The sequence below is a fragment of the Topomyia yanbarensis genome, chromosome 2, assembly GCF_030247195.1.
Source record: "Topomyia yanbarensis strain Yona2022 chromosome 2, ASM3024719v1, whole genome shotgun sequence".
NCBI lineage: Eukaryota > Metazoa > Arthropoda > Insecta > Diptera > Culicidae > Topomyia > Topomyia yanbarensis.
The window spans coordinates 324,201,508-324,222,822 of NC_080671.1; the positions used below are offsets into that span (position 1 = coordinate 324,201,508).

The following is a 21,315-nucleotide window of genomic DNA, read 5'->3' on the forward strand; positions in this document are numbered from 1 at the left end:
TGACAAAAATTGATTTTTTTGGGACATTTTCGCCTTTTTCATATAGAAAGGTTATCCAATCACTCTAAAAATCGTCAATCATACCGGCCCGGAGGGAGTATGCAGTAAGTGGTTGCTACTTTAAAATTAAAACTAGTTTAAAATTTCTTAACAAGTTGAAAATTTTCGGCAGGACCCGAACCTCCCGGATCTTACTATGTGATACTGAAACATCGCTTGAAACCAGCGGCGGTCAGTATCTCAAGATCGTGGCTGTCGATCCATTGTACGTATGTGCAAATCGAACTGAACATGTAATATTTAATTCCACCATTGTATTGAACATAACCAGCCATGGAATCGTAGTCTGGACAAATGAGAAAAGCACAATTGCACCACTAGGTGGATTAAAACAGGTTTTCATTTTGGGAATGCGTCGAGTTGAGACGAAAACGTAATATGATTAATATCGAGGATAACACTTTCCGAATGTAGAGAGAAATTTATGAAAAATTACGATTTCCATTCGACTCTAGCAGGTTCTGATCGATTTTGATGAGAATTTGATTTTTGTTGTATGACCAATTATGTATAGGTCAAATGTTCAAAAACAGTAATTTAAGGTCAAGATAACATCATTTTGAAACCGCCAATTTCGGAGGGTTAGTATCTTCGATGAGTTTTACAAACGTTAAACAGCGCATCATTTGATAAAATAATTTTGACGGTATATCGTCCAAGAAGTATTTATGGTGAATTTTCTCAGGTTAATATTCATGACTACAATAAAGTCTCAACAAATTCGCTAAAAACACGAACTCTGTTACTATTTTTTGAAAAATTAATTCTGCATAATTTTAAAACTTCAAAAAATACGGTTTCGGAATTATGCCGTTTGGACAGTAAGATCGATTTTCACCAAACCCCCACCAATTGTAAAATTGGTATTGTAAACAAAATGTAAGGGTGATACTTCAATGCTGATAGGTGGGACCGAAAAAGTAAACAATCGTCAAAGGGGCGATACTATCATTTTGTCAACTTCAATAGCAAACACAAATTTTAATTTAATAATTTCAAATACTTCATGAAGTTTTGGGTTTCGATCACTGAATCATGCAATCTAGGATGTAAAACACAATATTTCTTAAATAGGAAATAAAACCAAGTCTGGAAATATTCACTGTTGATTTTCTTTGAATGGTGTCACTGCTAGTATCTCTTTTTTCCAGAAAAAGCGTTGATATTTAGGTCTCAGTCGCGTTGAAAATTTGAGTAAAGTATAAACTTCATTCCGATTCAAAAAAAAATCGATTTTTTGGCTCAGTACAATATACATAACCCCTTTAGGAAAATTCAGTTTTCCCACCACAATGCATTGATTGAGGAATTTAGATATTTTATTAACAGAGCATTAGCAATAATTCGTTTGTATGTCTATTTTATGGGCCATTTTTTCGCCCTCCCATTGATTTGGTTTGAGATTTCTAGCACTGATGTTGTCATATGCTGATTTGAGCGATTCTCTGTGTCCTGCCACAATCCCATGTAGTATGTGTTATCAAAAACATCGCGAAGCATCAAGTTCTAAATGTTCTCAAACGATATAATATCCGAAGAGAGTGATAAGAGTTATAAGAAATGTCTCATCACACTGTTAGGTGGATTAAAAGCGTTTTTTTATCTTTAAATTAAATTGAAGTGAAATGCACTGAACATCAATAAAACCTTCGCGGTGTATCTGGTAGAACAATATTGAGACAAAAAATCGGTATCGCTGAAGTCCTCATGAATCGAATGCTTTGATACTCTTCTTTCATCTAAGACCAAATTTAAAATATTCTAGAACATTTTTTAACATTTTGATAATTATGTTTGAAAATTGCGTTTCAATGAATAGTTCTCAGAAAGTGTCTCACTTTTAGGGGGATGAATATTTAGACATACAGTATCAGAAGAGCTTGTTTCGCTAATTAGTACCTCCGAAAACACCAATGACCGACAGGTGGCCAACTTTGCGTTAAATCAAAATTTAAATTTAAATAATATTTTTTCTTGGGTTTTTTGTCTCTGTTAGAACAATTATACCACAGACAAATCAATATTACTGATGTACTAACTATCCCGAAATTTGCTCCTCATTTAAGGAGGAGTAGCAAGGGTTTCAGCGAGAAAAGAAAAAAAACAGCAGCTTAATTGAAAAATTATCTCAAATACTCAACGTAGGGGTTAGGTATTTTTACATAAAATGTATATGCAAAGTTTGAAAGAAATCGATTAAGTAGTTTTTGAATGGCAGGTAACACCGCAAAACATGTTTTTTCCAGAGATGTTCTACAAAAACCTTCGTCACCGAGTCGTTTGTCGATATTTTTGCATAGAAAAATTACAGAATGTTATTGAAATGATATACTATAATGTACCAAAGTTCTGTTCAATTCACTTCACGCAAAGTTCTAACAAAAATTCACCTAAGAAAGAGTTTTTTCCACGCTGAAACCCTTACCCCTCTTAAATGAGACAAGTTTTGAATTGTTCTTCCTATGGGTCTAAAACCCTTTTTTTTGGGTAAAATATAAGATATAAGAAATAAATATCTTATATCATATGGATACTAAATATCTAATATCATATGGATACTTCATTAATCGTTTGTATGTCGCACAGAGGAGTAACTAGAACAAATCCTTGGCCAATAACCAAATTTTTTTTTCGATTTTTTTGTTTCGTTATATTTTTTTACATACCTAAGAGCCTACTGTATAACGTGGCAAAATTAGGAGTATATCAAAAAACGTTAAAGAATTTTTGCATGTATGCCCAATGCTGATATTTTAAGGGATATTTTAATCGTTTTCTTTATATATTCAGCAAAATCGCTTTCTAGTGATTATGACTGTATTAAATAAGACAATATTATTACAAACGTAATTCAACACAACCGTTTGTTAAACTTCAGCTTAAAACTAACTAAAAAAGTAGACTTGCTGCGTATTGCAACAACTTTAAAAAATAACTTTTTTAAACATTTTATTCCAAATTTGAATGATAAAAAGGTTACATTATACATATTGACACATTCCGCGGGCTTGTACACCAGAATGACGTTTTTGTTTTGTCTTATTTTGGTATCACAATATTTTTACCTAGATTCGGTAGTGTTTAACCATTGAAAAGTTATGTAATCCAACCATTGTCATTTCGACAAATAGTTGAAAAATATATAGAAAAGTAAGTTTAATTTCACGGAAAATGGCTCCTGAATTATTGACTTCTAAGAAAAGTTCTATTTTATGAAACCATTATTGAAATTTTTATCTGTTTAAAGGAATTTGTTCGTTATTGAGTATAGAACAGTGAAACTAGAAAGATTTTTTTCTTGATTAGACCACTAATACATTTTGAACTAATAGAAAATTTGATTGTTTCTGCGTTGAAACGTCACGAAAAATGCCCATTTTTTAATTTTATTAATAAACTAAAATTGTGTTCAAATTTATATTCCGGATTCTCTTTGTATTCAAAAATACTTTTCTAAAAAGCCTACAATTTCTTTTATTGGATATGCGGAACTAAAGTTAGAACAGGATACACTTTGCGTTGTAACGTCACGCAATTCAACTTTTATTATGCCTTAATATGAATAAAAAATAGACAATAACTAATTTTTGGAACAATTTGGTATCTATCCACCTACCATGGCAGAGGTAAATTTTCTATATCCTTTCGAATACTAGTAATTTTGAGGTGATCTTTGCGAATACATTTGTTTTTTTCAGTTGCACAAACAGTTGCTCAGTAGAAAAGGGAAAGAAAAGAGACGCATGTGCATATTTTCATAGAGATTCATTTAAAAAAACATAGTATTTGGCCCTACAGCATTTCGGTGTACTTATTACTACACAATGGTTTGCCAGCCACGAACTTGATGAGCTACGCGTCCGCGGTGAAACACTTGAAACAAAAAAATATCGTACTTCATTAGCCTAATCAGCATTGGATCAATGTTATCTGCTTGCTAACTCATTTTGTCATGCGGGGGTGGGTATGTGAGGAGGGCGAAAGGTTGTACCTTTCATTTGAGACTAAGTTTGGGCAAATCGGTCCAGCCATCTCTGAGAAAAATGAGTGACATTATTTGACACATACGCACATACATACGCCCACACTTACACACACATACAGACTTTTTCTGATTTCGACGAACTGAGTCGAATGGGATATGACACTCGGCCCTCCGGGCCGGGATTAGGTTGACGTTTTTCAGAGTGATTGCATAACCTTTCTATATGAGAAAGGCAAAAAGAAAATCGAAAAATACAGAAAATAGCGAACAGGAAAATTAATGCCAAGGCGAATTATGTGGAATAATGAAGAAATAAAAATAAAGAACATTAAGGAGAATTTAAAAGAATAATTGAATAAATGAACCGAAATAAATAAACAAACAAATCGACAGAACAAGACAAAAAACAGAAATTGATAAACAAATGGAAAAATTGTGACTGAATTAAATAATTGGGCAAAAAGGTTGATAAATTATAAAAAATAAAAGGATGTAAGCAAGAATGAAAAATATGAAAAAATAGAAAATATGAAAAGGTACAATTGGAATAAATGGAACAAATAGGCAAATGGAAAAAGGGGGGATATTAAAAGCAGTAAAAAAAATTAAATAAAAATTTGCCACTACAAAAAATGCAAAATAGTAGGATAATGTATTGAGACAGCCAAATGAACATTACGGAAAGGCAGGAAAATTTCAGCTATTAATGAAAACAGAAACTTTGTGCTATTCGTGAACATTTTGGAACGTATGGCAAGATTGTTGCAACAATGGAACAATAAATCGTTACGTTCAGGAAGCGAAAATTATTAAGGTTCATAATTTTACGCTCATGCAGGCGTGAAGATGTTGAAACAGGCCATTATTGTTATCTCGCCATAATTTTCTAGTGAATTCTGGAGCACCACGTACAAAAATCATTGCTATATGTATTTTCAGCTTTGGATTTGTGTTTTTGGCTGTTTAGGCGTTTTGTGTTTAATTTTAGTTCTGATTAACCAATTTCACCTGGCAGATTCAAGAACGTACGCACGCACTGCCTCCTCACTTCTGTTTTCACCAGAGCTGCCATATATACATATTTATCTGTATTAAACAACATTTTCAAGTGTTGATACAGGCCTGATACAGACTACAGATTCTATACACTACAGAATAAGAATAACCATTTCTTCAACAATTTATTGTCAAATGAACCATAACACTTTTTATATTAAAAAAAAATCAACAACTCCTGAGCCGAAAAATGCACAGATTACTTCAAAGTACTCATTTTAAACCCCTTTTTAATGCAATGAATTTATAGTAGACAATACTTAAAACATTTAAATGCGCTTTAATTATCAAAATTAATTTTCTGCAATGAATACAGACAAATACAGGTTAAAATGGATCGAAGGCCCTTGAGCGGAAGGAGGACCGGAATTGCCTGCAAAAAAAATTACCACTGGGGGGGGGCGGGGATCACAATTGAATTTATCATCTCAGAGGTCACAATACCCACTCTACTCATGTACAGTAACGGTTCCGTATTCGGAGCTGTTCTGTTGCATAGCCCGGTAACACCAGGGTCGCTAAGAGAGGTTCGAATCCCAGCCAGTAGAGTGGAAAATCGTATTCGGGGTTTTTGATTTCCGCTATACCACCAGTTTTGGTCGATATCTCTTTTAGCAGTCTTAGTAAATTGCTTAGAGTCAAACTTAAAACACAAAAATATTAGGAAATAAGTAAGAATTCAATGTGAGTGCCAATGTATTGCGTTATCGTTATTTTTCTGGTATCTTCTCGTATCGAAATAAGAGTTAAAATTAAAATGAATTTTCAGTTTTCGTCTTTTTTATATACTGATTATTTCTGATTTTGTCGGGACGATATGTTAGTATTCGATCCCGATTTTTACAATAAAAAGCCGTTTGATTTTTTTTTAATTTCTCTCATCTGAAGTACTGGATAAATCTTCATATTATATTACAAAGTCGCAATTTTTGCCATCTGAAATGTTTACGAGTTACCAGCGATTGAAAAATGTTTAATTTATACATTTTAATTTCCAAACTCCAGTTGAAATATCATATTGAAAAATTAAAAAAAATCGCATTTAAAAAAATATGTTTCGATTATTTTTCATTTTTCTCGACAGTATTTAAAATTACTGTAATTAAAAATTTTCAGAAGAACGTTATAATTTTAATTCTACTTCAAAATAAATTTTTGTCCAAATAATATTTGTCGGAATCTTATTTTTAAGAGATAGGCACTATTTGTAAAAAAAAGATAGAACAGTAGACGATTTTACACCGAATCCTCCTCTCGCCCTAACCACCACACTACTAATCAGCCATGTAAGCATCTATCATCACAGGATGACATCTTCAACGACAACGACACAGCAAAATAGCACTTGTAACAAGTATCCAACTATTAGCAATACACGATGTTCCAAAAATACTAAACATAAATGTCATCTGTTTCAATTTCCAACAATGATTGCCCAAAGCACCTTTCGTAGACAACCGGCCTTTCCGGAGTGAAATTGTAGTACAGGGGACTACTGGTAAAATACACGTGCGAAAAACATTCTATCGTTCCTTATCCCGTATGACATGTAACTACAGTAGGTAGGGTGATGAGCCCATTATCGCTATGTTTCTATTATTACGCTACCCATTTGAAGCCGTTGGTTAGAGCAGTGTCTGCCATCTCTGTTTGACGCATTGAGTCAAATGGTAGCGCAATAATAGAGGCACTCGATTCGTGTTTTCGTTGCGCACAAACACGAGAATTTCACTGTTTTCAGCGCATGTATGATATTTTCTTGGTACTTAAAAACGAAGCAAAGCTGTTGATGCCAATTTGTACGCATTCCATTGTTTGTAGGCCGAGTAATTAATGAATCAGTGATGCGCCCTCCTTAGTATGGTGAAAATAGGCACTTCACCCTACATCAACACTCCGACTGCTGTTCCTCGTGTAGGCACGGCGGAAGCACAAGGCACAAAGGCTAAATATAATTATCACGGCCAACAATCACGCTCATTCATGTGTTGTGGGCGTTCATTAAATTAACTTTCATGAAGTTTTCACGCCTCGAATAGCTCATTATTTGAAAATGCGATTGTCATTCAAACGATAATGATTCGATTACCTTGATGCTGATCGATTCCACCAAGCTTTCATGAAAACATCGGTCTGTGCACATAAGGGCTATCGTTCTGTTGGTACAGACCATACACATAAATAGATACACGTGAATCAGTTTAGCAGACTGGGTAATTATTTTATTTCACATCAGACATTTAGAATCTGGCGATAGCGACTCGCCCATGTCCGTTGGGTTGACGATAAACATTTGTTTTCATCTATATCGGAGAGTAATGAAATCAAACTTTTAACAATAATGGCTTATGATAGCGTAAATATTAAATATTTAATGATAGACTTCAATAATGTTGGTAATTTGAAGCTACACCAATAGATATGAACGCTTTTTTTCGAAAACAACAGACTTTCTTAATCTTAACTAAAACAGCCACAGCCCAACTTCAACCAGCTAATTAACTCATTACACTCTCATAACTAGCTGAAGAACTTCGAAAACTTTTCCAATTTTCCTTTCCGTCTCGTGCATCTTCCGTACGAAAGTTATTGGAGAAACAACTCTCGGTTGCATGCATTAATCTGATGGTAACCTAAAACGATGGCTGACTATCATAACCCAACAAAAATCACTGGCGAACTAGTTACAAACTTAAAGATTTCCTGTTTTGGGGATTTCAGTAGCCTTTGTATATCAAAAGCACCAATATGTAAACTAACTTGTCTCCGTAAGCCTTAATAATTTTCTAGACAGTTTCGTATGTAACTTCAAATTTTAGCTATACGAACAACAATACAATAAAACCACGTTTCCTTTACTTCCAGATCTCTCCACATCATGGAGATCCGAGGCCTAATCACCCGACTGCTGGGTCCATGCCACTTTCGACATCTGATACTGTGCAGTTTGGGACTTTACTCCATTCTGGTGCAGTCGGTTCACTGCCGGCATCATGACATCGGTAGCTCGGTGGCACACCAGCTAGGATCGAAGCACTTGTCACAATCATCCTCGTTATCGCCATCCTCGCAATCGTCGTCATCGTTAGCTGAAGAGTCGATACTGAATAAAGATTCAGGTAATTATATTTTGAGCTTTTCTTCGTTTCTCTTTTTCTTCAATCTACTTCAATTTCACCGCCCTGTTTGCTCTGTATCTACGTATGTTTTCCATATTTTTTATAACATCCTTTTGGCGTTGAAGTTGGTTATTCATTTTCAGCTCTTATCGCGACGATATCTCTGTGCCTGTGTATGTTTCAATTTCGAATGTACTTTTCTATCTTGTTTATACTTTTACATAACGTTACGAATATATTGTCATGCATATCTATTAAGTTGTTGGAATCTATTTTTAAATGTTTGCAAGGGAACGTAGTAAATCCAAAGCCAGCATTTTATCCATCATCACGACGTTCCGCCATATAAATGTACAACACTCATTTTTTCTCTCGAAATCTTTACAACTTTCCTCTCTTTTTCTGAAGTAGCTGCTGCTTCGTGAAGGCGTTGGTTTTGGTTTACGTCAAATAAACAGCGGTATGCAGACTACAATATACACATAATGTCGAACAGTATCTTATATGTAAGAATTCTTCGTCTCCGGATTCTATTAAAATTCATCTCAAGATGCTTGTGGAATTCTACTCATGATTCGGCTGGTATGCTTCCAAGGATCGACTATGGTAGTAACCTCACAGACTAGTTGTGGTATTCTCAGACCCGTGGTGTGCTGTTCGTCTGGTTGGCTCCCACCCAGGGCGTTAGCCCTAGAAGGACGCCAAAATCTTTAACTAACGGGTGTTCAATAAAAAATGAGAATGATTTAAATACCTTTCTGAAATTAAAGTAAAGAGAGTAATATATTTTCTCTCCAAGAGAATTGCTTTCTGGACCCCCTAGAAATGGGTGGCATGTTTTTTTTTCGCTTGGGTGCTGTCAGTTCAATCGAAGATGGCGTCGAAAGAGCAAGCACTCCGCGAGCCTTTTGTACGGTTTTGCGAAATGCATGGTCATCGTGGAAAAAAGTTTACAGTAGACCACTTTCGAGCCGAAACATTCCCGTGAGTACAGTTTACCGGATCCCTGAGCGTGGAGCGGAAGGCCGGTGGCGGCAGTCTGGCGAAGATAATGACGAAGAAGAAGAAAGCGTTGAAAAAGCTGCTTGACAACAAGGAGGGAACGAGATTGCGCGACGCCGGCCGAAAATATTCACCGAACCTTCAAGATGGAGGACATCATCTGTCGTAATAAGACTCGGTTTCCCGAGTACACGAACGAGCAGATAGCGATCGTGAAATCGCAGTGTCGGTGGACGACGAAAGTTACTTTCCGCTCTCGAAGACCCACATTCCAGGAAATGACAGCTACTATTCCACCGACAAGTCGGCCACACCAACGGAAGTAAAATATAAGTTTAAGCACAAATTTGGAAAAAAAAAGTTATGCTGTACATCGCCCTATCGGACACAGGGATTTCAAAGCCGAGCGGTCGGGTCATCAATCAACAAGTGTGCAAGGAGGAGTGTCTTGAGGAAGTTCTTCTGCCGTTCTTAAAGGAGCATCATGCGGATGGGAAGTACGTCTTCTGGTCGGACAAGATGTCTTCCTATTACACCAAGAAGACGCTGGAGTATCTTGAGCAGAAAAGAATACCGTACGTGTCGAAAGAAAAAAAAACCCGACCAACTTACCACAGTGCCGTCCCATTGGGGATTTTTTCGGCTCCCTCAGCGACCTAGTGTACAAAAATTATTGGCGAGCCAAGGATACGAAGCAGTTGACCACCAGGATTCTGAATTGTATCCAGAAGATGGACGTCAGTGCCGTCCAACGCTTTTGTGAGAGCATCGCGACTAAGTTGCGTCATATGGCTGACCAGGGCCCCGCTGACCACGTTTTTTGAAGAATAAACATTAGGTTTTTAATAAAAAAAACTGAATTAATTGATTTTTTTTGGTTTTTAACAAGACTGAAAAAATTCTCATTTTTTATTTCGATTATAGAGGTTTTAACCTTAAGGTCATTCGCATCTACGGGTTAGAAAAATCTCTTATGAAAAATGTCTACCCGATCAGAATGAAATAACAAGATTATAACAGAATGCAGTTGTCGTAACATACTGTGTTATAAATTTGGTCTCGTTAGTAGTTAAAATAACAGATAATTATAACAAGTTACAGAGCGAGATATAGTTTTGAAATCTATTTGTTATGTGTTTCTGATCGGGTAACCCTATGTGCGGGGTCGGGACTCAAACCCAGGTGCGCTGCGTACAAGGCAATCGATCTACCATCTACGCTACGTCCATCCCTTTCTCATTTTTTATTGAACACCCGTTACTGTGTAAAATAAAGGGTGTCCCACATCAAATTGGCTCACGGAGAAAACACCGTAGAAAATAACGCATTGGGTATTTTTTCTTGAGAATTTAAGTAGAAGAAGTTTAGATTGTATTGTTTTCATTTTATTTTTATCGTTGTAAGTTTTTCGAAAATTGGAAAAAATGGCGTCACCCGAAAAACAACGTCGCAAATTGATTTTGCGCAAGCACCTGGGAAATCTTCAACTCTCTCATTAGCACATCGGAAAACTCGGAAGCGTGCAGTCAACGGTGAGTCGTGTGATTAAATGTTACTACCCTACTCTGAGCAACGAACGAAAGGAGAAATGCGGTGAGAATGTACGTTCTATTAGTGATCAGGATCACAAGCGTGTAGTGAAAGCGTTTAAAGGGAATCCCAATGCTTCGATCAGGGATGTGGCCAAAAAGTTTGTTCAGAGATCCAGGGACAGGGAGGGACTGCAAAAGGCAAAATACGATGGTAAAGTCACGGGGCTGGAAACTGTACACCCACATCATTGTCTCATCATGGATGATGAGACTTCGTCAAGTTTGCAAATAAATACATAATTTGGCAAACGATCTGCTCATGTTGCAAACTGAATGCGCCGTTCGTGACTACCGGGACTGTAAACGGGGAGATATACCTCAAGAAGTGTCTACAAAAACGTCTGCTTCCTCTGTTGTAGCAACAAGAAGGCCCTACGGTCTTCTGTTCGGATCTTGTTTCGTGCCACTATTCAAATGTTGTCCTGGAGTGGTACGAAGCCAACGGGGCCATTTTTGTACAAAAGGACATGATCGCCCCCCAACACACCGAAACTAAAGCCCATCAAAAAATTATGTAGCATGCACTACGAAAGCATCCCATGGAGGTCAAATCTGAGGAATCCTTGAAGGAAAAACAGGTTTCCCTACAGAAGAAGCTGCAGCCAGATGTTGTACAGAATCTAATGAATGGAGTTAAGCGTACGGTTATGGTATTGAAGTTGAATGAAATAAGTATGCCAAAAGCTTACTAATGGGTTACATTTTATTATCTGAAAGTTTGAAAAGGCTCGGTCCACTAGGTATTTTCTAGAGCGTTTTTTCCACATGCAATTTGATTTTGGACACCCTTTAATAGTAATAAATCACAATAAAATCAAAATCAGTGTGCCATTTCCAAAAAATCAAAACACAGAATTATTTTTCGAAAGTCGAACTAAAAAAGAAAGCTAATGTAAACGCCAAAGGGGCGCAAACCGAGATTCCACCAGAGGTCTGGTTATAGTTTTTAGGTGCAGTAACAGAAGACACAGCAAGGGGATGTAAGAATCGCACTCTTCCTGAGTCTAGAGAACCTATTTTATCGTGGTGAGTTTTTTCCTGCAAAAGTCGTGCCTAGTTTTTTCTACAAAAGAGTGCTTAGAGCATCTTTTAAGTGAACGGTACGGATTCTTCGGGCACTGTTTGATCGCGAGACATGGTAATAGATCATGTGGACTCTCCCTAAAATAGGCATTCTTTTCAACATTCATAATGCAAGAGTCATCCTGAAGATTCTCTGGGCACTTACCACACCAGGATTGCCTTTGCTAGTCAAAATATTCGCTCACTGGATAAGGGATCCTTGAAACAACCAACCCCGTGCTGCAATAAATCTACACCTGACAAACCCGAATCGATGATCACGCCGTCGATCTCAACTTTGAGGACAGGTATATGGACGCGATAGTCCTTTATAAAATACTTCTCTACTACATTGATTTCATTTGATCCACCAACCAAGTCATAGCTTCTAAAATTTGTCTCTACGGTATATTGGTTTTGATATGAAATATACTGAATAGATGCTCGGTCTGTTGACTTTAAACACCTTTCATCTACTGATTTTACGAATCTACAGTTCAAGGTATTCGGCTGGAATTGTTTGGAAATCGGGTTTTCCGGTATTTTTTACAAGTTTCCAACCGAAGAGAAATAAATATTTCAAAGGATTGTCTAATAATTAGTTTTCACATTTTTTAATTCATTTTTTTTTTTTTGACGCGGCTCATAGCGCTATTACAAGATGTAAAAAAATTAAAAAGAAAATAAATATTATGCGGACCCGGTGCTATCAAGACAGGGGGGGGGGGGGGGTTAATTGGGGCCCCCTCGATTCCTCAGAAAATCTCAAGACTTTCTGACTGTCGTATATATTGGTGCAACCGCTATTCTAAAACATTAATTTAGACAGCTGAATCTAATTCTTTTGTTTTTTTTAGAAATGAGATACGACGTGTTTCATTTTTTTGCCATCCACAAAACAAAAATCATTATAATAGTAAAACCGTGATTAAAATAACAAATAAAGGTGACAAAATAAAAGGTAAATGTTTTGGAATGCTTGAGGCTCCTATTTATTGGAATGTTTGGGTGAGAACACAGACATTTTCAAGACACTCACCACTTTTGTGCGACATGGACGTACGGGGCTATTCGGATCCCCTATTCCATGAACTACCGTTCGGCGGCTTGCGGCTGCGCACATCATTGCACACGCCATTGCATGATGCGTCAATCGATAGCTGTGACTAACCAGATTATGTTTTTGTAAAGCAATTTATTTTTTTGCTTCTTAAGGAGTTTCTCATATAAATAATTCCATTGTAAAAAAATCGAAGGAAAATAACGGTCTGAATTGCCTCGGATTTTCCTATTGATTATCCATCGCATCTCGTACATGAAATTTCCTATTGCGCGCGGAGACTTTTTTCGCGGCGGGGAAACATTTGTCTGCTCACCTGCTGCGTCACTAGGATCATTTAATTCTCTCCTATCTTTCACGTCCAGGTCGTCAGCATTAAAGCTGTCTTGGTGCCCGCGATCAAATGTTCTTTCCTGCTTCTTGCACTTACGAGAGACTAGTGTAAGCCGTCGTCATTATTATTAACATCCTTGCCGATGTTACTTACAATTGATTTTGAGGGGCTGGGACTTATTTTTCGGTAGTCATTATAACCTGTCACAAATTTGGCCACCCTTTGTGATTCAGGTATTGGTATTGAAAACTCTGTTTTGGGTTGGTTTGCCGTAGTTGAATTGACAATCGGTTGAGATGCAATCTCCTCTGCATCTTCCGCGCAAGGATATCAATAGCTGCAACTATGAATTTGTCCCTCATGGGTGCATGGCATAGTTTGTTTAAAAGCAGTAGTTCCGCGAGTTTTGAGTTTTATTATCAAGTAGGAGGGAATAGGTCTTTCGACCAGCAACCACACCACAAGAACACCGTTTATAGTACCCGGGAAGAAGTTTCTTCAAGTATCAAATGAAACGGATTCTACTTCTCCATATTGCCACATGCATTTTGCAATTAGCTGAAGGAGGATACGCAATGAAAGGTCATGTAGCTTTACCTCTGCATCGTTATTTTCTATATACACGGGAGTCTCAATTCCAACGTTGTCACTTTTAACTACGTGTTTTAAGGTGTTCTACAAAACGAATCGTTCGGCTTGCGCTAACGTGTTGAATGATATCAATACTGTACAGCGGAGATGATAATACTTAAGGTAAGCGACTTTCGCGATTTCAAAAGATATTCCACTTCACTACAACTCGATCGTATTGAACAAAATTTAAAATCAATGAACGCGGCTCGATTCATGATGGTAAGAATAATACAATGTGTTCTTTGTTCTCGAGACAATGCATTCTAGATCGAATGATGTGATTTCATTCGAAATATACGCAGGATTTCTTAAAAAACTTGAACTTAGAACACGTGAGTTTTCGCCAGAATGTAAAACAGGATTCAGTCATAAACCTCGGTGAGATTTCAATAGAGATATATTAGGAAACAAAATAAATGGGCTCGATTGACACATTGACACGATTTTATTTGGAAATTTGTGCCTTTCCATGTCGTCTCATCATTTTCCTGAAGAGAAGGTAGAGGAAGGTGAGGGATAAAGGTAGGGGAATGGAACATTTTTCCGCTATACAATCAAAACACAAAACAGGGAACAGTCTGGACTCTTGAAGGAATAATGATTACGAATATGCAATTGCAATACTGCAAGGCAGTTATATGTCTAACGATGTAGCAGATGTTGTTTCCTACAGTTTTGTTTGTCGCCGTCGAGAAGCGTCATCAGGTGGACGGAATTCATATCGATTTTACAGCACAATATCGCAATCCTGAAATTAAAACGTTTAGGATTTCTGACTAGTTGGTTGCAGTCTTATCTTTCCGATCGCTCTGCGTTCGAGAATACAAAAACGCGCTCAAGCACATTCAGAACGCTCACAAGGCAGTTATCTCAGCTAGCTTATTTCTATTTAATTTATCAACGATATCTGTAGTCGTATAAAGTCAGAGAAAATCGATATAAACGTACGGTCTCAAAATCTTTAGAACTATCGCTTCGGGACTTGACGCAGAAGTGGTTCAACATGACATGTGGTGCACGCTTAACGGCGTGGAGGGGTAATAATTGTAAAATAATGGTTGTCTGTGGTCCACTAGGAGGTTGACAACAGTCTGTTATCTTTCTCTGGACAAAACCAGCCTAGAGGCCGTGTGGCATCCGGCAGGTTGAAGTATATCAACCAAGAATTGATCCACTGGGTTCCTGTTCCCATGTCGTAAGAGGCGACTGAAAACAGGAGTCCTCAAGTCAAGGTATTTCTCCGTGCCGAGGACTGAATGGCCGGTGGGACTAAAATATGCCAGTCGCATATGGAGTGTCGTGGGTCTCACCCTTGCTGTGTTACGCGAATCTGACGTTTCATCACAAATCGTTGGATTCAAATGATGGTCATGTCCCGAATACCCATTTCGGGGTTCGCAATAGGCGATTATAAGCCAACGTGTTTGGTATCTTCTTGTTGCTGTACAACAAGTGCTGATGATGAAATGTATAGTGCTGTAATCGAGTATGGTTAGGGTAGCACAAATTCAGCATAAACGTACAGCAACTATGAATCTATCCCACCTTGTGCAGGAAGGAAAAACTTCCACAGCTTTGGTTCAAGAACCGTATTTCCATAAAGGAAACTTCTATGTTGGAAAGCTACTTAGCCCCGTCCTCGTAGCTTTCAACAAAAATGGCATGGGAAAATCACGTGAAATGCCTCGTGCATGTATACTTGCGAATAGTGCTATTAACGCATGTCTTATATCCGACCGAACAACTCGCGATATTTGTGCTGTCACGGTAAATTGTGTATACCACGTATTACAACCCCTCGGTCGGCACAACTCACCAAGACGATCTTCGATGATCACCCTATCGTTCTCGACAGCAGCCAATAGTTAGCGACTGACATAACACGAGAAGAGAAAGAACGGAACAAGATTGTGCTCATAATGTGCTACAAGGCTAGGCAAGCAAGTGCAGTTCACGCGATAAATGAATAATTATAAAGTTAAATTTATTACCATCTAGATTTATGCTAAGTAAGTGAATTTGAACAGCTCTCATATTGAATTCGATAACCCATACGAATTTGTTACCCTACTTGAATTTGAAAACCTATATACAATTATTCATGTACATTAATTTGATAACCTCTAAATTTGTTAACCTATAATTTCATAACCTACAAATTTGTTAACCTACAATGTGATAACCTATATAATTTAACAGTCCTAAATAATTAGATTACGATCTACTAAAGCTCGCTACCAAATCCGTTTGTAGGAGCTATCTATTGTCGAAAACTGACGTAAGGATCGGCTATCAGCATTGCGATTTCGTAGACACGCAATTACGAAGAATTAAATAAAGAGCAGGAAGAACTAAACGTAAGTGTGCACCACATTGTATCACACTAAATTTAATGATGAATTATTGTAGGTATTTTTTAACAATTGTTACAATATACATTGTTAATAAATTGGAATCATTCGTCTTGCTTCTTATTGGCCGCAACACCACGCCAAAAGATTTTTTCACCTTTCAAGACAAACCACCCGTCAGGATGTCTTCGTACGAATCCAGGTGCTGTTCTCTGGTCTGGTGAATTAACGGGATGAGGTGGCACCTCCCAGTTGAGCGTCTCCAAGTAGTTTGCGACTATTTTTGACTTGTGCGATGGTGGCTTCTCATGTCTTTGTTCATAGTCTGGCCTTTTACACACAAAGCACGGCGTAATGTGATTAGTTATTGTTGGTTTCGGTGAGCATTGACAGTTTCATTTTTTTCAATGTTAGTTTTTTTTATTTTCTTTTTATTTTTTTTTATTTTTTTTCATCTTTTTTAATTTTTTTTTGATTTTCCGATGACGCACTGTCACTATAAAACTCAACAATTATTCGATGAGATTAGGCAGACGATTTCTTCAAATTGCAGCAAAAAGTAGAGCTTCCCGCATATGCTCTTTTTGTGGCACAAACTTAGACCTGAATATGCAAGGGAAAATGTAAGATCTGAATATGCGAGGGAAAATGTAAGATGATAAATCACTGATGATGTGCAATGATTAAGGTAAACAGGTGTCCAAATCACACAAAAAATATGGCTTTTCTATGGTAGTAAAATATGCTCCCTGACGCCATCTATGATCAAACAGCGAATTTAAGCTTATACACTTAAAATAAATTTTTCGAAATTCATTAAAACACATTAACCTAACTGGGTTGGGGTCCGATGGTCCCCGAATCTACCGGTGGTTGAGGTTTCACTCTATAAAGAAATCTATCGATTGCGGTATTGAAGTTCCTGGCAATTGAGAAGGTAGCGGAGATTCGATTCGGGGAACTTTCACTGCACTCAATCCCTAAACATCCTGCGAATGCTGACGATCATGAAAATCACAGAAGTACACACCTTTTGGCCAAATCAAGGAATCCAAATCTTTGACGGTAAACTCCATATCAACGACAACTTTAAAGGGCACAAACGCTAGTGCTTTCAAGTCAGTATCCTTTATAACAAGCTTCTTGGCAACATGTAGAGAGTCCGATAAACATTCATGAACAAGAGCTGCAACAACTCAGAAACCTACGGTGCGATGCTGAAGGATAGGAAACTTTGATGCAGGTTTTAGTATGATTTCGATTGGTTTTAGTACATCTTTAATCAGTCTTGTTTTCCCAACAAGGTTGAACTTGGTGCTTCTATCCGGTGTATTTTGATATTGAGATTTAGTAACCTTGGTACCGGCGCTTGGTTCGACGCCAACATTTCATTAAAGATTGTTTGCACTTATGTGAAAGCATAAGTTTGACGTCCCTGAGGAAGTTAGAAAGCAAAAGATATCCAAGTTTGCCACAAAATACATAATTTGGCAAGCAAGTTGGTCATGGGGAAAGCGGAGCACCACGTGATAACCGGAACGCTCAATGGGCAGGAGTACTTGATGTAATATCAACAGTAACAACAATAACAATAACAACTACAACAACAAAGATAGCAAGTGCAATAAGAACAGGAACCGCAATAAGTACAACAATAACAATAATCACAACTATAACCAAAATAGAAACAACAACAATAGCAACAAACAACAACAGCTACAAGTCCAATAATACCACCAACAATATCAATAGAAACAGGCACAAGGGTCTGGTTCGACTCGAAAGGTACTTGGGGATGCCATATTCGGTATCTGAAACAGAAATGCCAACAAAGGATCAACTTTCTTCGTACAATAACCGGAACATGGTGGGGTGCCCACCCAGGAGACCTAATTAGGTTGTATCAAACAACGATACTGTCGGTAATGGAATACGGATGCTTCTGCTTTCGCTCCGCCGCGAACATACATTTCATCAAACTCGAAAGAATTCAGTATCGTTGTTTGCGTATCGCCTTAGGGTGCATGCAGTCGACCCATACGATGAGTCTCGAAGTGCTGTCGGGCGTTCTCCCGTTGAAAAATCGATTTTGGGAACTCTCATATCGATTGCTCATTCGATGCGATATCTTGAACCCGGTCGTGATTGAAAATTTCGAAAGGCTTGTTGAGCTCAATTCTCAGACCCGTTTCATGTCCCTGTACTTTGACTACATGGCGCAGAATATTAACCCTTCTTCTTACAATCCCAACCGTGTGCATTTCATAAATACTTCTGAATCTACTGTTTTCTTCGACACATCCATGAAAGACGAGATTAGTGGAATTCCGGACCACATACGCCCACAAGTGGTTCCAAACATTTTTTATAATAAATTCCGAGAAGTCGACTGTTCTAAGATGTTTTATACTGACGGATCAAACCTCGAAGGATCCACTGGCTTCGGTATTTTCAATCAAAAGTTCACCGCCTCCTACAAACTCAGTGACCCTGCTTCAGTTTACGCCGCAGAACTAGCTGCCATTCAGTATACCCTTGGAGTCATTGAAACATTACCCGCAGACCATTACTTCATCGTTTCGGATAGCCTCAGTTCCATTGACGCTATTCGCTCGATGAAACAAGGCAAGCACTCCTCGTATTTTTTGGGGAAAATACGGGAGCTACTGAGTGCTTTATCTGACAACTCTTTCCAGATTACCTTGGTATGGGTCCCTTCTCATTGCTCCATTCCGGGCAATGAGAAGGCAGACTCCTTAGCTAAGGTGGGTGCCTTAGAAGGAGACGTTTACGAAAGACCAATTTGCTTCAGCGAATTTTTCAGTATTACTCATCAGAGAACCCTCGAAAGTTGGCAAACTTCGTGGAGCAGTGGAGAGCTGGGAAGGTGGCTACATTCGATAATCCCTAAGGTATCGACGAAACCTTGGTTCAAGGGGATGGATGTGGGTCGTGACTTCATTCGTGTGATGTCCCGACTCATGGCAAACCATTACACGCTGGATGCACATCTCCGGCGTATTGGGCTCGTGGATAGTGGTATCTGCGCTTGTGGCGACGGCTATCACGACATCGAGCACATTGTCTGGGCGTGCACCGAGTACAGTTCCGCTAGGTCTCGGCTAATGGATACCCTGCGGGCCCGAGGAAGACCAACCAACGTCCCGGTTCGAGATGTGCTGGCAAGCCGCGACGTTCTCTATATGTCCCTTATATACACCTTTGTGAAAACCATCAATATACAAGTCTAACTGCCCCTTGTTATCTCCTTATCATTCTCAGAACGCTCTTCCACCTGTATCAAACCATCTGTATCGAATGAGCCAACAAACACGGGACCTACGGCACGAACATAACACGCTTAACTCGAAATGTAGCCGATCCACATCTGAGCCGTACTACGAAATCGTCTGGAAAAACCCCTGCCATCTTGAGGAGGACCACCCGGCGTCCCAGTACATGATTCCCCTGATGAAGGCCACCCGAGTTTGTAATCCATCCGTTGATCTCACGATGCCTGAAACTGAAATAATTTTCTCTCCCTGCCATCTTTGTCTACCCTCCCTCCCCTGACTCTTATACCCAGAAGTAACACCCCTACCCCCCTCCCCCCAATATCATCACGAAGCATTTAGCTCTTCTTGTCTCTTCTAGTTTTAACTATTATATTATATAATCTCGTTGAAATTGCCCAACTCTACTACCCACAAAAATAACTATAATTACGAATCTTTACAAAATTCAATCATGCCCTCTAGTTATGCCTAGTTTTAAGTTAGTCGTAAAAAATTGTCCCCCTTAATTAAACATTATTTGCTCCAATAATCTCGCTGATAAAAATGTCAAAACATATTGCCACAAAAACTAAATGACCCCCCTAATCTTACGAAAACAATATTATCCCCTTGTGTAGATATATAAGATAGCTATAAAATCGCATTAGTTTCATTTTAAAAAAAAATCAATATGTAATCCCCTAGTTTTAAGCAATTTAAAATGTAAAACAAAACAAAATTGGCACCTTTAAGCTAACGCAACGTGCCTTATCAAATAAACGATTTGAATAAAAAAAAAGAAACAGGCACAACATAAACAATAACGACCACAACGGAAACAGAAACAACAACATTAACAGCAGTAACAACAACAGCAACACAACAACAATAATCACAGAATAAGCAACTACAGGCATTGCATTTATCGCTCATATGAGTAAATGCGCCCGGATAGTTTGCTACTGCGACAATAAAAAGTCACATTTTCACACGAAAAGTTATTGGCACTCACACAACTTCTCCGGATAAATACAACGTGTTATTTCTCCGGATAAATAAAACAGCCGGAGAATGAGTGAATGAGTTTATCACGGTATAATTTTTTTGCTCGCTGCTTTCCTGCCGTTATTCCAAAACACGAAAAAACAAGTCTATCATATTTCTTTGCCGTTTTTCTTTGTAATTAAGTGTATTTTTTGAAGTTTTTATTGATTTTCACGAAATTAAAATTTTATCACCTTCTCCGGTGAGAAGGAAAAAGTCAAATAAATTTTATCCGGAAAATCATTCTCTCGCTATTTGTGGACACGGAGAATTTTGCGACTCATCTTATCTCGGAAAAGTTGGACATCGGATAATCTTCTTCTCGCGTGAGTGAGAGAGAATTACAATGCATGGCAACTACAACAGAAACAGCAACTACAACAGAAATAACAACAACCACAACGAAAACAGAAACAGCAGTTACAGCAACAACAACAACAGAAACAGCATTTACAATAGAAACAACAATGGTCTTAACAACAATCACCATAACAATCAACATCATTGTTCATCTTGCTCCTTTGAACGTTCGTGTTTTCGCCAATTTTAACACACTTCTCAGAGGCAGACCAGGACAAGCATGACGCAGCTGGTAACAGTACAATAGTTTTAAACAATATTTTTATGAATAACGAATCACAACCAACTTCTTCGAAAGCCACTGAAATTTTGGTTTACTGTCAAAATTTCAATAGAATGAGGAGCGCCGTAAAGATGAACGAAATCCATAAGAATATATTAG

At 37.9% G+C, this 21,315-nt stretch overlaps 1 protein-coding gene across 11 annotated transcripts in view; it reads left to right on the top strand.

The window, feature by feature from the left end:
* LOC131683775 (acetylcholinesterase) overlaps nucleotides 1-21,315 on the top strand; it is a 403,722-nt gene that overhangs the window by 330,465 nt on the left and 51,942 nt on the right. For all 11 annotated transcript variants that reach the window (XM_058966068.1, XM_058966062.1, XM_058966066.1 and 8 more), the window contains one exon: nucleotides 7,967-8,220. In XM_058966068.1, coding sequence (XP_058822051.1) covers nucleotides 7,980-8,220 — 241 coding nt within the window. In that variant the 5' untranslated portion in view covers nucleotides 7,967-7,979. The remainder of the gene's footprint in view (nucleotides 1-7,966; nucleotides 8,221-21,315) is intronic.